The sequence below is a fragment of the Nanorana parkeri genome, unplaced genomic scaffold (assembly GCF_000935625.1).
Source record: "Nanorana parkeri isolate BGI_ZX_2015 unplaced genomic scaffold, ASM93562v1 scaffold629, whole genome shotgun sequence".
Lineage (NCBI taxonomy): Eukaryota > Metazoa > Chordata > Amphibia > Anura > Dicroglossidae > Nanorana > Nanorana parkeri.
The window spans coordinates 621,872-638,925 of record NW_017306897.1 but is presented as its reverse complement, the minus strand read 5'-3'; the positions used below and the strand labels follow the sequence as shown (position 1 = coordinate 638,925).

Below are 17,054 nucleotides of genomic sequence, written 5' to 3'. Positions count from 1 at the left end.
AAAACTGCACAGCACAAATGCAAGAACCATCACACAATGGTTGAGTACATATGTTATAACATATAACACCAAAGAGCAGATCAATCATGTATATAAGAATCAAACAATGGGAAAAATTAGGTACAAAATGCCCAAATACCTCAATAGACAAGCAGTAGGCAAGAGCAAAGTGGGAGATTATAGCAAATTTTCACTATTTTGGTGAAATGTATTGGAGACAATGGGGAAGGTAAAATGAACACGGTATTTTTAGAGTGCAATGGGCTGTAAATGGCTCCTGAGGTTTATAGAAGCTCCTTTCAACTATCCTGGACCTATTCATGTGCCAAAACATGGCCCCTAGGAAGCCTCATTATTTTATTTAGATTGAAGTTTGAAAGCTACATCCATTTAGCGCAGAATTACCGTTCATTTTATTTATTTTATTGTCATGGAAAGGAAAAAACTCTTAAAAAACTAAAATAAAAACTGGAAATTAGCAGTACACAAAAAACAAGCAAATACACATAATTATTTTAAAAAAATGTACAAAGTAAATAGAAAAAATTCCCCTAAGTACATCTAAATCCCCTAAAAAAAAAACCCCACAACTCCCTACCCCCCAAATACAAAATAAGTGGATTTGTTTTCCCTTAAACAAAATATCACCTAAGCAACTCAATTTGCAAAATTAGGAATCTCCATTTAGGCAAAATTTCAACCATGGAAAAATCAATAATTACGTGCTGAAATCAATATAGATGAATATTATTTCACTTTTCTCTGTAAAGTACTGAAACAGCATTAAAAATATACAACCATTAATACCACGTGTATAAAATATTTCTACTAGTTAATCCTGCTTAAAACTCACTTTTTTATTTATTTTATTTACTTTTGACAATTTTTTGACAATTTTTTTATCTTATTATTTTTTACTTTATCACTTTTTTGTTTGAATTATTATTATGTCTTATTATATTTTACTTTTTATTTAGTTTACATTTTTTATCAATTTTTATTTAAATGTAATTTTTTATTTTTGAGCCTGTGTGATAGCATTTGGAGTTGACAGGTTCTCTTTATTGAACCTGTCATCTCCAATACAGCAGTTTGAGCACATCACTGTACTGGCTCTCCCGTGACAGCTCACATGGGAAGGCTGGTTGCCCAAAGCAGGGCTAAATGTAGAAAAAAAATACCCCGCCCGGAACTGCATTTCCCGGGCGTCAGAGATTGGAATTCCACACTCCTGCTACCCCTCTACTCCCCCAAGGCCCGGTCTCGGTGGCCTTGTGGGAAATCTGGCCCTGGTCAGCCTATGGACTTAAAATTATTTACAAATTCCTAATATGCTTTGAATAAGCTTTGACTGACCTCTGCAGCTGCAGGCATTGTAAAGCAATTCAACCTCAAAGTTAAAATGGTCTCCGAGATGAGGGGGGGCAAAACCATCTAGCGAGGGAAAATGAGAGTGAAAGCATTTTGTGGATGAATTACTCCGAGGTGTGTGCAGCTACAGAGGTCAATTAGGGATTCTTTTAAATACTCTTTACTGCTTGTTAAAGATAGGTAAACTGTTTGAATGTTAATAGTTTGGTCAGAGATCTACTTTACGTGCAGGAAGCATTTGTCTAGTTTGTATTGCGTTGACCTGGGGTTGAACTGGTTCCAGTCAAGGTAGAACTGGAAGTGGAAATCAGTAAGATTTTAGCACCATAATACAATCTTACAATGCTGATTTCTCTTTGTGAAGAAGTGTATCATATTTTTTTTTTGCAGAGGGGTCGGCTCTGCCAGGGCTTTGCTCAACAGTTGAAGTTCTCAAGAACACAAAGCCAGGTAAACACAATGGCTATATTGTACATTTGGGGCCAATGCTGTAAACAATAATAATACCTTCAGTTCACAGAAGTTTTTATCGTATGTGTCCGGGTTATTTATCACATTCACTGTCCCTTATCATTACATTTTCTTTTTGATATCATATTATTTCTTTTTGTGGTATATGAAGGATGAGACCAATGCACAGTTTGCAGGGATTTATGCTCCATAAAAGGGATGTGTTTCTAAATATATTCTTTATTTAATATGGGCAGGGATGTCCCTACTCTTTCTGCCACCTGAGGCGGGGTGTGCTTGATGTTGCAGGCAATCAGTTTTGGGGTCAGAGTGACACCGCTAAGGGCTGGGCAGAGATATGTATAAGGGCTCTGCATCTCCCCACCCAGCTCTTACCAACCTGGGACGCTATGGTCAGCGTACTGCCGAGCCAGATGGCGCCAAGAGCGTCCCAGGTTGCTAAGAGCTGAGCTGGAAGATATGTATGGCCCTTACACATCTCCACACTTGGTTTGTTAGCAACATGGGACGCTCTGGCCAGAAAGGGGGAGGCAGGCACACTGCAAACATTGTGCAACAGAGCGGCCATGCAGCTCTGTTTGTGGCGCCCCCATGTCACCCAAACAGATACCACCTTAGGCGACAGCCTTACGCTGCCTTATTAAAGGGGCGGCCCTAAATATGGGAGTAAAAAAACATAAATGTTTTTTTTTTTAAATCACAGAAATACTGGTATTGCTTTTAGCCAGCAGGGGGTGCTTTAGTCTCTTTTCCATATGGTATACAAAAACTGCTTAGCAGCTTGTTGTTAATCACTTTTTGTTTCCAGGGCTCAGTAGCTCAAGCTGCAAATTACACACACTACTGTATGACTCATTTCTGCTGTCACTCATCATTTATCATATGGCTTAGTCCAACGTTTTAATCAGACAAAGCCAGCCATTGCTATGCTGTCTCTTTAGCAAAATATTACTGCTCTGTGAATCCTTTGTCATCTCAGGGCAAAGTGAGAGGTAGTGTAGAAAAATGATGGAGCTTAGTTTCTCCAAATGGGGAGATTCCGCTTACTTTCTGCGCCAGTGACCATTGTCACGAAAATAGGACAAATAGCAAATAAAGCTTAACATTGGTTTGAACCATTCCCCACTCCGCTATAAATGGCGTTTTCTATTGCAGTCTGTGTCCCTAAAACAGAAATCCAGCCAAACCTTTTTGTTTGTTTTATAATTGGGTCACTCTGTGTGGTGTCATTGTGTCACTGGGACTGGGAGTGAGCAGAAGCTCTTCACCAACAATGCAGACAGAAGTAAAAACACATCTTTAGTACTGTAACCTTTGGAACCTCTGGAATGCTTTTGTTGACGAGTCCCACCCCTGAGAGTGAAATGTCAGCCCCCACTACCTCTAGGTTAACGCCACCTGCCTTTGGGGATCAGGTCTGATGTACAGATACCTAGGATATGGCTCTATATAACTACCAAAAGTATTATTCTGCACTAAAACCTTCATCTTATCTCTTAATTATCTTATTTGCTATTTTAAAAAGGAAAAACCATTGTGGGTTTAACCAATCATTTTTGACATGTGAATTCTTCCTGATCCACATATAACTGGGCCATGGCAGGGGGTGCGTCCATTACCTAAATACATTTTCCTGGAAGGTGTCCCTCTTTCTCATCTCAGAAAGTTGGGAGGTAGGCAAGTCTCATGAGTAAGCCACTCCTGCACAATGCTGGAACAACTTCTCAGGAGATTTGGCCTCCTCCACATTCCCAGAATCCCAGGAGAGATCTCAGTGATGTCATGCTGGCCTTACAGGAAGTGGCCTGAAGTCAGGTTGTAACGTCAAGAACCGCAGTTCTCAACTGGTGGGTCATGACCCTATGTTCAGTGGGTCACTGCATGCCCTCCACTGCACTAGGCAAGAGGCTCCTCAGCCTCCCCCATAGCGCAGCAATGTCAGTTCTCGTGCCTAGCAGCCACGTAAAAATATGCTGCATGGCGACGAGTGTCTGGTATTTTCAGCAAATAATGTGGAATTGTTCAAGAAACTTTTGGACGATTTCTTAAGGGACCGTAATATACAGGGGTACGGGTACTCCTAGAATGAGATCCTAATAGGTTGGACTTGATGGACTAATGTCTTTATTCAACCTCAAATACTATGTAACTATGTAACTATGTGTCAGTTTAAAGTAGGGTGGTCTGGGTAAATGGTCGCGAGGGAGCTCCATCCATATGTGCATTCCTTACAGCTCCCTCACGTGACCGGAGTGACGTCACATTCTGGCTCCCGGTACCTCTACAGGGAGTGCAAGGGAACTGTACAAGCAATACACGTATGTATGGAGCTACAGCACAGGACAGCAGCCCACACTGAACCCCTAAACAAATTTGGAGTGTGTATGAGAATGTCTGTGAATATGTGAGATTGTGTCTGTGGTTGTGTGTGTCTGTCAGTGTTTTAATCGCAAACTACCACGCAATCGTACCTACTGTTCGTTCTAGTGCAGGAGGTGCGTTGCATTGCCATTCATTTGAATGGCACCCAAAACACACCTCCCACCAACAGTTTGATCGCTTGTGCCGGAACATGCGGTAACGCAATGCCATGCGTTCCAGTGCGGTGCGACTTGGGTCACGACTTAATGACCAAGGACAAATGTGGGTCCTGAGGTTATAGAGTTTGAGAACTCTACTGCTCTAGAACATTTACTTCTAGCTTCAAATGTTTCATGTAATATTACTTCTTGTGGATGGGGAGGGGGCTACAAAAAAAACGGATCATGGATCTTGGACATTTTCATTCAAGGTCCGTCTTAAGCAAGTGCTAGATTGGTAAATTTGAGGGGTGAGATTCCCTATTGTGCTGTTATTCTTATTAAGAGGTAGGTATGGCTAACGGTAATGGGGTAATGGGCGTGGCTTTAATTATATACCAGATGTATGAGGCGGGTGATGATATAAATGTCTATATTTGACATCCTTCTACCCCTAGAAGGAACATGAGGAATTTTGTTTTGGAAGAACTCATTGTGTAACTGTATCAAATATCACTCTGACCACAGACTAAAAAGCCCGTCGCTAAATAGCCAGACATAAACTCATAGCCACAAAGTGCCTGAGAAGAAGGTGAGGGGGAGATGTATAAAACACATGACTGGGAAATGGAATGACTTGAAGCTTGGTCGGCGGGTCTCCGAGTTCTAAAACATGATATTTCTGTTAAAAACACATTGACGGCCTTAGGGAAAAGATAAAATAATTATAGTTCTAAAGAAAAAAAAGTAAGCTTGTAAAAACTGCAACCTTTAAATCTGAATGGATACAAAGCATGTGCAAATCTGTCCTTGAAAGCTGTAAACCTTTACAGAGTGTGTAGAGTTTACTGCTTGCAGGGCCCTTTAAAAAGGTAATATGAGCACTTTTAATATGTAAAAGGCAAAGTAAAGCTGAACTCCAGGCAAACAGCTAAATGCACCGAAATACATATATAGGAGCCATTTTAGCTGCCAAAGCATTTGTACATTTGTCCATCCAGTCCAGAGATTTACACAGCTTCTGCAACACAGCACAGGGTCCTTGTTGGTTGTGGGCAGCTGACTCCTCCCATTCGTTGTAATTCGGCCGGCATCTGCCAAAATTTCATTTTGCGTCGGGAGTTCGTCGCATATGGTTGGTTTTTTAAATTTTATTTTGACGAGTCGGCGGCGGCGTGGACATCACTGGATGATGTGACTGACCCTTGGATTACCTCGTTAGATTATTCTTTTTCATTGTTTTGGCTTTTTTGTCCAATTAAAGGATTTTTTCTACAAATCTTATGTGTTTATTTACATTTTATGGTATCCCTTTAGTGAATGAGTATGGGTACAAGTACCGCTTACTCATTCACAAGGGGGGGGGGCTACATCTGGCTGCCCCTTTATGAAAGGGAGTACCCCGATGTAAATAAGCCCCCCTGGCCGCAGACCCCCACAACCACCGGGTGTTTATGGAGAAGAGGCCTTTGTTCCCATCGGCATGAGGACAAGGTTTTTTTTCCGGTGTGGCCCCTGGAAAAGCACCCTCCCAATGCAGAGGGCATGTGCCCGGATTAAGGTTGAGAATTTTAGTACGGACCCACATTTTTTTAAACCATTTTTTTGGGGATTGGGTTCTCCCTTAAATTCCTAACTGACCTAAAGGGCCTGGTATGACTTTTGGAGGGAACCCCATGCACTTTTACATTTTTAACTGGGGGTCCCTCCTAACATTCCTACCAGACCTAAAGTGGGGACATGATTTTGTTGTACAAAATGTTCAGTGGTGATGGCAACATCAGCACTAAACTTTTTACTAAAAACTCCCTAACAAGGACTAGAGGCCACCACCTAAAATTGGTGGAGAAAAGATTTATCCACAAAGGGCATAGGGGATTCTTTTCAGTGAGAGCGGTTACATTTTGGAACTCTCTGCCACAAGCAGTGGTATCTGCAAAGAATATTGATTCGTTCAAAAATCAATTAGATACCATCCTTAGAGACGGTAACATATAGGGGTACAGGTACTCTTAAATACTAGACTACACAGGGACTCTTATATAAACGCACGCACACACAACACACACACAAGTTGAACTTGATGGACCTGTGTCTTTTTTCAACCTCAAATTCTATGTAACTATGTAACCATGTATGTCTGGTATAGTTAGGGAAAGGGGCCCCACGCAGGTTTTTTTTCCTTTTCTTTGTAATTTTTTTTATTCTGCTCGCTATCTCTGAGGTTTAGGATGGGACAGGGGTAAGTGTTAGAATCCATATAGGGGAAGGGTTAACTGTTTGCATCCACTCAACTGTAGGGACTTAAAATCCAAAGACACTTAAAATGCACAGTATAAACTAAAGAACTTGTTTGTTTCTATTCAACAAATGCAAAAGTTGTAAGCGAAACTGAAGTTCCACTTTTGGTCATGTGATCTAAACAATCAGCAGATAAATAAGAAAAAAAGAAAGCTTTTGAGAAAAAAAGAAAGCTTTGAGAGTGTAGGGATAGAGACAGATGTTTGTACTTCCATCTTTAGGGTCATCAGCACCTATAAATGGCCTTCACCAGACCTATAATGAGCTGGCAAGTTCAGCGGAAGAGTTAAATAAAGTTTACTGACAGCTGTAATCTCTTGATCTAGCAGCTCTGCTGAATTCTATAATTACACAGACAAAATGATATGTTTATGGGTAATTTTAGAACAAATAGATGCTTCAGAATGGCGGGCTGCTGTTTTACCTTTTGCCCTCAACCACATATTGATGCAGCTGGAAGCCGTGTATCCTGCAGTGTGGAGAATCATTGAGACAAAACTACTCATAATCCCATGTTTTATTTCATGTCTGTGTTTTATTCCTGTACAGCTTTTACCTTTCATCTTTTTGCATTTGCTTATCCCCATTTCTCCTTAATTCCCCCCTTTCCTCCTTTCTTCCTCCTCTACCCTTCCTACCTCCCCCTCTTCCTTTCCTTTCTTGCCTTCTCTTCATCCTTCTTTTATTTTCCTTTTCTCTCTTCTTCTGCTTTTCCTACCCTCTTCTCCTCTACCCTTCTCTCTCCTCCCTTCTTTTCTTCTCCTCTCCCCTCTAATCTCCCGTTGTCTTTCAATCCCTCCTCTTCTTGTCCCTTCCCTCCTCTCTTCCCTTCTCTCCTCCCTTCCCCTCCACTCCCACGCTTTACTCTTTCCTCTCCTCTACACTTCTCTTCCCTCCTATTCTCTCCTCTCCCCTCATCTCCCTTCTTCTCCCCTTCTCTCCCTTTCTTTCCTCTCCCCTCTCTCTTTCATCCTATTCCCTCCTCTCCTCTACCATGCCCTCCCCTCCACCTCATCTCCCTTTCTCGCCTATCTTCGATCCCCCCCCTCTCCTTTCTCCTCCTCTTCCCTCCCCTCTTCTCCCTTTTTCTCCTCTCCCCTCCTCCCCCTTCCCTTTTTCTTCTCTCCCTATCTTTTTTTCCCCCCTCCCCCCCAACCCTCTCTTTTCCTCCTCCTCCCTCCCCTTTCTCTTTTCCTCTCCCCTCATTTTTATTTATTTTTTCTTATGTCGGTTTGTTTTGTTTTCTTTCTTTACTTCCTATGTTTTCTCTTTTTATTTCCTTTGTCTTTGTCTTTTCCTTTCCTGTACCCTACTTCCACTCCCCCCCCTTCCCCAAACCATCCCCTATCACCTTTTTTTTCAGGGTTAATACATAGCTACATATTTATCATATGATGATGTATCAATTCCTCATACAATTTTCAGTAGTCTATCTTAATTTCTCCTCTGCTCCATTGCAGTGCCGCTAGATGATTGGATAACTCTGGACCCCAGTGCTGTGACAACTGATTCTTCCCTCTCCACCTATGACGAAGTGCAGATCAGTCGAGAATCGTCCAATCCCCTTACCACAGTGCAGAGTTACTGTCTCTCAGGTAAAGTCTCCTTCAAGGCCCATCAATGCCTGAGGGCATGTTCACATCATAAGCAATGTACTGTAATTTTTAGCTTACCCAGAATGCAAAGGCATGAAAACTACATTAGTGTAAAAAATTTCAGTTCTACATTTTACTGCAGCTTGTGGCTTGCAATGCACATTAAAAGCTGACAGACAAAAAGTATGCAGCAACACATGCATATAGGCAGCACAGTCAAGGGTGTTTTTTTGGCCTGGACGAGGCCTAAACTGGGTCAGATGTTTGCTCTAAGCAACATTTTTGGAAGGTACGTCCCTAAAATATACACTAACTTAGACTTCACAATCAATGTTCCCGAATGTACCATTAATTCCATACATATTTATAGGCCATTACTGAATCGCAAAATTTCTCAGTATATAAAACCACAGCCAAGAATAGCACATCTTCATTGACTTCCTACAAGGACATAGTTACAACAGCAAATTTCATCAGGGCAGTAGGTTTAGAACTTAAGCAAAAATGTTTTATGTGATTTTTCATTTAGAGAGTGACTCTGCCCATCATGCATCTCTTCTTTTTTTGGGTCAAGCAGGCTGGGTTTGATCGACTTGGGTCAAGTAGGGTAGGCACGGTAGATCTTCTTTGCTGATTGATGTCATGTCATGGGGATTGCCCTCAAATTCCTGTGACAGGTGCCCCCATCAAGCTTCAGCAGAGCAGTAGGTTTAGAACTTACACCAAATAGTTTTCTGTGATTTTCATTGAGAGAGTGACTCTGCCCAACATGCATCTCTCATTTTTGGGTCAAGCATGCTGGGCACAAGTTTGGGTCAGGTAGGCCAGGCATGCCATGTCTTCTTTGCTGTTTGAAACCCTGGCAAGGGGATTTCTCTGTATTCCTGACACAGCTGTGACAAGCCAAGCTCAGTTTTTCTGCTAAACTACTGTTTTCACTGGCTTATATGAGTCATCCATATATTCCTATAGCGATTTCACTAAAGGACTTGAATCACACAACTGTTGAATCATGTGTTGCGAAAAAGTTGAACATTTCCTGCCATGGCTGCACTGTGATTGTAGGAAAGATTCCTTCCAAGGTTATAGACAATAAGTTGGATCCAGTAGGTCTGCTAAACCTGTGATTGTGGGAAAGCTTCTTTCCAAGATTCTGGACAATAAATTAGATCCGGTAGGCCTGCTAACCCAGCAAGGCTTGCTCCTCTAGAAATTGTACGCTCAAGATACATACTTACCTCCTGTTGTCAGGAATCAAGATATCCTTATCCAACACTGTTATACCTGATGAAGGTAGTCTGTTTGACGGCAACACTTGTTTGGCGCTCTGCTTCCTGTTTTTATGATTGATTGATTGATCAAAGAGCCCCTATGTATCAGAAAGTTGGCCTCTACATTAGTAGACACACTCCATTGGGATATTCGATTACACAATAGAATCCAGCATTCCAATATCCCGTTTCTCTGCTTGTATTATAGATTAGGCAGGGAATCAAATACAGCTCACTCCTTCCGAAAAAAAAAAGATACATTTTGGATGGGTTTGCTGTTTAGTTCATATGTGCAGGGTTGCTGGTCCCTACTAGTCCTACCGCTTGTTATTTTGAGTTTAAAGAAAAAGCTAAACATATTAAGCAAGGGTGCAAAACATTACATGGAGGTGGGTAAACCATGGACTTCTGGAATAAAGTCATTGTTTAATTGTCTTCCCACCCTATGTGATTTCTTCGCAGAGTGTGCACGGGTCCCCACGTGTGTCACAACTACTATTAATGTGCTACAGACTGCCATAAAATGTCGATTTTATCCAGAAACACAAAACTGCTACTACAGTCTGAAAGGACATCGTTGTCAGCTTCTAGTCCGAGAACCCGCAACTTACATCTTCAGGAAGCGAGGTATGGCATGTACTGCATAAAAGGCATACAGATATGATTAAAGGGGAACTCTATGTTGCCTATTTGCCTTTGTCCTTGGTATTATCTCCTCCTTTGCAGATGAACTCCGACAGTTCTGATCATGAAAGTAAAAAATCAGTACATGGCTTTTAGTAGGAGCATCTTCAGTTGGGTCAAAAAGGCTACTTAGACCAGGAAACAGGAAGCCATTCAAATGTTTATTATACTTATTTATATAGTTTAAACTTTTTGTAATGCTTTACTGGGAACATTGAACCATTCACATCAGTCTAAACCCCAAAAAGCTTGCAATCTAAAGTAGGACCAGTTTGGCTGGAAGCCATTTAAAAGATGGACCTCAAGGAAAATGCACAGAAGATGTTCTGGCTTATCTGAAATTAGGTCTTTTAATGCAAGTGTTTTATTCTGTATGACAAAAAAATTATATCTCCCCCCCCCCCCTGGAAACAGCTTCTTCCAACCTGTTTCTTGTGACGGGCAGTCACCACCTTGCATATGTGTTGGGTGACATGTTGGTTACCTGCCACCTTCCCAAGTTTCTAGAGGCAACGCTAAAGTCAGTACATCAATTCTGCCTTGCGCATTGGGTTCATACACAGCCCAGTGGTGCAGCACTGCCCCATTTTACTGATTTGTTGGTGTCAGTGCTCAGTAACTGAGAGCTTTGTCCAGCTTACCTTGCCCACCACTGCCATGATGTTCAGGGCATTTGTGGAGCAACATAAAGGTACTTGGTGATAAACTCTTTCTCTTGACCACACCTGAACAGTAGAGCCTCATAGAAGTCTATGGGGATTGTCTTCCGGCTGAGAGACAGAGGTGGACGATCCCCATAGAAGTCTATAGGGCTCTACTGTGCAGGTGTATCCAAGACAGAGAGGAATTGTGGCATGGGATGAAAACAATCACCAGAGGCCATAGGCATTGGATTGAGGTAAGTATACATCTGCGTAGGGTAAGATCTGTTAAGTCAGGGGAGGAAAGGATAAGTGCACTTTGTTTAAATGTGCACCTGTCCTTTAATATTGTCAGAGTTACTGACCTGCAATACATATCTATTGTCTATCAGAGGGAGGTCAGAACTTCGGAACTGCATACATATTCCACTGAAGAAAGCACTGAAGCCTTCTATTATGGATATTACGGATTATATTATGGATATTTTTGTTGACTTTTTTAATGCATTGACTAAGGGGTCCTTTTTTAAATTGTTGTTTTTTAACCTTATCATGATGCCATCTAGTTCAATGTCTAACTAAATCTAAAATTATCAGGGTTACTCACAAAAGGGTGAAGAGTTTGAAGAAGGCAGGAGAAGTGAACAATTTAGGACAACATAGCTGAACTGCAAAGTGAGCTGAATTAGAGGATTTTTCTAAATCAGCGATGTTGTCCTAGATTGTTCCCTTCTCCTGCCTTCCCCAAACTCTTCCCTCTTTTGTGAATAACCCTGTAAATTTCTTTATCTTCCTTTTTTAGCTCCTGCCCATCCCCCGGCATCAGTCACCATTCCTCAGGGTATTGTTGTGGGCAAATCTCAAGCTGTTCTTATTGGCTCGGATGTTAAGACTGTGAACCAGTTCCTTGGTGTCCCTTACGCTGCGCCACCTACTGGGGAGAACCGTTTCCAACCTCCACGTCCATATACTTGGACTGGCACGTGGAATGCCACTTTTGTTAGGTAAAGCATGAATCATGTGACATACAGCATGGGGGGGGTTACCAAATATTAAATTGGAAGCCTGTTGTTTACTTTGGATGGAACCATTTTTTCTGTTGTTAGAAAATAGATTAATTTTGCAGGAATTTCAGCTTTGAGAGAATTAGTGAGAAGTGTGAAAACCCTCGTCAGAATTTTTTTTGCTGCCTCTGTTCCCAAAAGGGAAATTCATCCCCTTTTTTTTTCCTACAGACCACTGCTATCAGAAACCCCAAATTGTGTGGTTGTCAGTGAAGGGTGAGGGAAAATCCACCAATGCGAATAACTCTTTTGGTGACAAGGGTCTAAGGGGGGGTTCCATTGACTTCCTGTTGTATTTCCAGGATGTCATCACAGGGTCTCCACTGTGCAATGCAGGCAGATCATGGCTGGTGGGAGGGGCCGGCCCCGGTATTCCTCTCAAGAACCTTTAGACTGATGCAAACAGCAGGCTGGCTCTTGGGCGGAGTTATGCAACTATCAAAATTAACCTAATGAATGGTTGTCAATCTGGAGTAGTGGGCATTGCTAGGCAGACTGTATCTGTATGCAGACCACCTAGGTAACACCCACATGTAATGCTGAGCCTCTACTATTGACAGAACTGAAATCCAATGAGGCGGATCAGGGACAGTCAGGCTGAGGAGGAAAGGGCTAGATCCTCTAGCAAGGAAATGAGCCGGGCTATATCTTTCATAGTTCATTTTCTAATGCACATTGTGAGAAGCTCACAGTAAGCAGAGGAAGCAATTTCAGTCCAGGAGAGGAGTCGGTACAACTGTGCAAGATTGAAGGAAAGCCTGGAGATCAGCCTTTATCAATGTTTATTTTTTCAACCCTTTTACGGTTTTCTTAGTCCAAGAACATTCATTTGTACAGTTTGTTACTGCACAGGACTAAGAACAGATATACATCATCTGTGTGCTCTGTACACTGTACCATAACTGTTGTTTCTTGGATTCATCAGGTCAAGCTGCCTACAGCCAGGAGATGGGAAGGCCCAGTACTCTTCTGTTAGTGAAGACTGCTTGTATCTTAATGTCTTTGTTCCCAAAATTACAGTAAGTTTATTATTATGTTATTTAATCTTCAAAGTGACACTAAACTCAGGAGTTAAATCTTAAAAATAGCTCCTCAAATCATCTCTACTGCTTGCTAGCAGTAGATATATGCAAAAAAAAACAGAGGGTTTAGAAAACCTTTAAGCCCTATTGCAATTTTTTTACTACAAAAAATTCTGACAATGAATTAGAAATTTGGAGTTGGATAAGACTAGGAACATGCCAATATGTTTCTTCATCATTTCCAAAAACAAGATTCTGCAATGTGCTCTAATGTTTATATTGGAAGCCAAAGACAATTCATTGGAGGAGCGGTGTTCTGCTAGCAGAGCTCTGTTGTATCAAATGTAATAGAAAAACAAGAGTAGAGAGGATTTTGCTGAACCAGCGATGCCAGACTGATGTTTTTGGGCTTTGTGTAGCCTTTTCTTGTGATAAAGAAGGAAATGATTAAACCCCTGTTAGGATCTGCAGTTCCCTTTTTTTTTAATTGACCCTTTCCATTGTCCTTACAAGACCACGCAAAAGAACTACATGATTTTCCTCTTCTATAGCAGCACATGCTCAGCTCTCCTTACTGCGGCACTTCACTACTTTTGTTCCCCATGGTCCCTATGTGTGTTGTAAAGTAGTCACTGATCCAAGCTCATTCCTATGATGGACTACAATCTCAATACAAATTAGTAAACTAAACATGAGACTGTAGTCCATCACGAGAGCGAGCTTGGAGTGGTGGCTACTTTACAACACACACAGGGACCATGGGGAATAAAAGTAGTCACCCTCCAGAAGGAAGGACAGTGTCGGCACCAATTCAGAGATGATTTGAGGATCTACAGCTGACTGATACACAAATAAGATACGTTTTTGTTTAACACTTTAACTGATCCTATTACTTTGCACTGCATGGGCAAAATAAAGGGTCACTTCACTATCTCAAGATTCTGCCTGTAATACATATTTGCCTAAACTCCTTTTGCCGTAACCTCTACCTGTCCTCCTCCATCTTGCGGGGTGGGGAGAGGAGCTTGGCAAAGCCAGTACTCCTAAGACACTTCACCTTAATGTGAGCTCTTGGTTTCATTTGGTAACACAGAAGATTCCATGTAGATTCCAGTGCACAACTTGTCACCTATACTGCAATAATCCAAAATATGGCTACATACACCCCAACTTTGTCTAGACATGTGCAAAACAGCTAGTAGCAGTTAGACAGTTGGACTTGTTCTGTAATGTTGATGTTCATCCAGCATCTACTCTTTGATCATCCAAGTGGCTTTCTCAGTTCCAGTATTGGGAACATACCACAGGGCACTGAGGAAGTTTTATAAACATATATATATTTTTTTAATTTTATAGATACGTAAACAAATTTTAAACTGGAGCTCTAGATGCTACCTATACTGTATCCTTTTCTTCTTGTTAATTTTCCTCATCTTCTGTTTACAGAGACTGAGCACAGCCATCCTCTTGTACTTTCATAACAGTCCCAGTGACTACGGTGAGAATGGGCAGACGTTTATTGATGGATCATACCAAGCTGCCACAGGGGACATTATCGTTGTGACCGCAGGGTACAGAGTTGGTGTCTTCGGTTTCCTAAGTGCTGGTAAGTTCCTACATTGTCAAGCTTACATCTTTGTCTGGGCTTAGGATGGTCCACCTACCCCTCAAAAGTCCTAACTCTAGCAGGAAAGTCCCAATGGTATTGGTGAACAAATAGATTTTGTGGAAAATAGGGCAACGTTCGGGGAAAAGAAGGACAGTTTGGGCTTATTTGGGTAAAGTTAGAATGGAAGGTGGCCAGAAGATATGACCCTTGCTTGATTGTTCTTTAGAATGATGATGAAACAAAAATGAATGATTTCTTTGGATGGATGGGCATGTTTATGTTCCAGTCACACTCCTGCTGGGCTGCCTTTATCGCTGAGGGACAATAACAATTTTGTGAGACGAACAATTTTAATCTATCACTACTTGGATTGTTTAACAATAGATATATGACCCATAGATATATGATTGTTTGCCGATCCACCATTATGAGCAGTCCAGGCAATATTTCTCCTATAAGGTCATTTCATTGTTAGTGATGTGTAATGTGCGAAGTTCATTTAACACAGGGAGATCTCACTGTTAAAGTCAGCCAGGGGCTGACTCAACTCACCACATTTCATCTACAACTAAAATATCACTTTTAGGTGTATTAGTTGACATTGAAATAAAATAAAATGTATGTTTGATTTTATGTAGAATGCATATATATCATTTGTATAGGTTATGCAAATATGTGTTGTCTCAGGGTTCTGCGGTTATGTTAAATTGGCCCGGAGATCACAAAACTGCAATCTGGTCCAGATTGCACTCAGCAAAGTTGTAATTGCATGATCAGTCTTTAATTATGCAATCTGCAGCAAATTATTTTCCAATATTAAGATTTAGCCTCTGAAAGTTCATGAAAGTGTTTGTACTGCCTCATAAAACAAAACAGCTTTATTCTTTACATGTGGCAGCAATTAACAAAGTTACATTTTCCAGGCTTATTGTAGACCAACAATGGCATACTTCAAAAAAAGACATTTCCTCCTTCGCTTTACTCTTTCCTTGTAAAGCTGAGTTCCGGGATTTCTTTTTAAAAGTACACTGGCTGTGGATGGGCCATTGCTGTCCTCACCTAAAATGGAAGACTGCTTGTGTGGTCGCTGGAAAGAGCCCGAAGCGAAGAGGCTTCGGAGGACCAGTCACACAACCTGGAAGAAGCCTGCTGGAGGGATAAGGCCCTACTGCAAGGGTATATTTTTCTGCTGCCAAGAGTAGAACTTTAAAGTAAAATTAAAGTTTCAATAGGGCCCGTTCACACTTTTGCACTGCAGCAATGTGCGGGAATGCCCCTCCTCTGTTGTGTGGTATGTTGCAGTGCCATGCATTGTGATTTTTGCTCCAATGCACTGTGCAAGAGAGTGCAATGCACGATGTGCCGCAGTGTTGCTTTACTAAAAAAGAGTCATGGGCACTTCTCGATAAGTTTTGGTAAGTTGCAACGCACATTAAGGTACAAATATTGCATATTAATGCGCATATGTTAATGCACTGCAACAGACATTTAGTTTCCTAAATCGCCGCCGCTTGTAGTCTCTATCTGAGGACATAAGTGACATGGTGACAATACAGGAGAGCAGTTGGGAGACAGCTGTCACCCCATAAAAGGTAGTGCCTGAACACAGGCCTTTTTGGCTGGATCATCAGGCATTATTTTAATGAGAGCTTCAGATTTAATGAGACTGAAAACATCTGGAATTACATTAACATGTCAAAGCTTGTATGAGATTTTAAGAATTGGGTCTACAGTATATGTACTTCAATGATTGCTTTTCAAGTATAACATATTCAGTATACATGCATTGCCATGTAATAAAAGGATTGTATGAAGCAAAAGATAATTGTACTCGGATGTGACCATATTTTTCATAAAGCTGATCTGATACCCATTTGCAGGTAAGACTGTGCCAAATGGGAACTGGGGCCTACTAGACCAGACTGCAGCCTTGAAGTGGGTCCAGCAAAATATTGCTAATTTCGGTGGTGACCCTGAACAGATCTGTGTTGGTGCGGACCGAGGAGGAGCTGATATCTCCAGCCTTCACTTATTGTCAGCAGAGAACAAAGCCATCAGAAGAGCTGCACTAATGGTAAGCTGAAACACCACACCATCTTAAGCAGAACCCTTGCTTCTGTAATGTTATGTATAGTGTTAAGTTGCTTAGCAGTGTATGTAAAGAGGAGTAGATCTAGACATAAAGCAATAGGATGTACGTTTTGGTAAATGAGCTACAAATGAATAGAAAACACTTATCTCCAGTTGAGTCTTCTGAATAGCCCAGAAGCTCAGTTACTTATTTCCCTGGATGGTATCAATGATCTCGGACAAGCACTGTACCTTGCAGTAGTCCTGGCATGAAGCTAAAGAAGGGTATTACCCCTAATATATGTTACAGGCATCAAGTACTAAAGATTCCTAACCAATCACAACTGATAAAGACTCTTAATCAATCACAGTGGACAAAAAGCATGGTTGTATGAAATATATTGCAAGTTCTTTGGATGACCAGGTATTTTCTACT

At 41.3% G+C, this 17,054-nt stretch overlaps 1 protein-coding gene across 1 annotated transcript in view; it reads left to right on the top strand.

Annotated features, from left to right (window-relative positions):
* Positions 1-17,054, top strand: part of TG (thyroglobulin) — a 197,196-nt gene that overhangs the window by 83,063 nt on the left and 97,079 nt on the right. Inside the window, exons 35-41 of the mRNA XM_018563072.1 lie at positions 1,762-1,821; positions 8,123-8,257; positions 9,991-10,155; positions 11,656-11,857; positions 12,843-12,936; positions 14,386-14,545; positions 16,429-16,622. Of these exons, the coding sequence (XP_018418574.1) occupies positions 1,762-1,821; positions 8,123-8,257; positions 9,991-10,155; positions 11,656-11,857; positions 12,843-12,936; positions 14,386-14,545; positions 16,429-16,622 (1,010 nt within the window). The remainder of the gene's footprint in view (positions 1-1,761; positions 1,822-8,122; positions 8,258-9,990; positions 10,156-11,655; positions 11,858-12,842; positions 12,937-14,385; positions 14,546-16,428; positions 16,623-17,054) is intronic.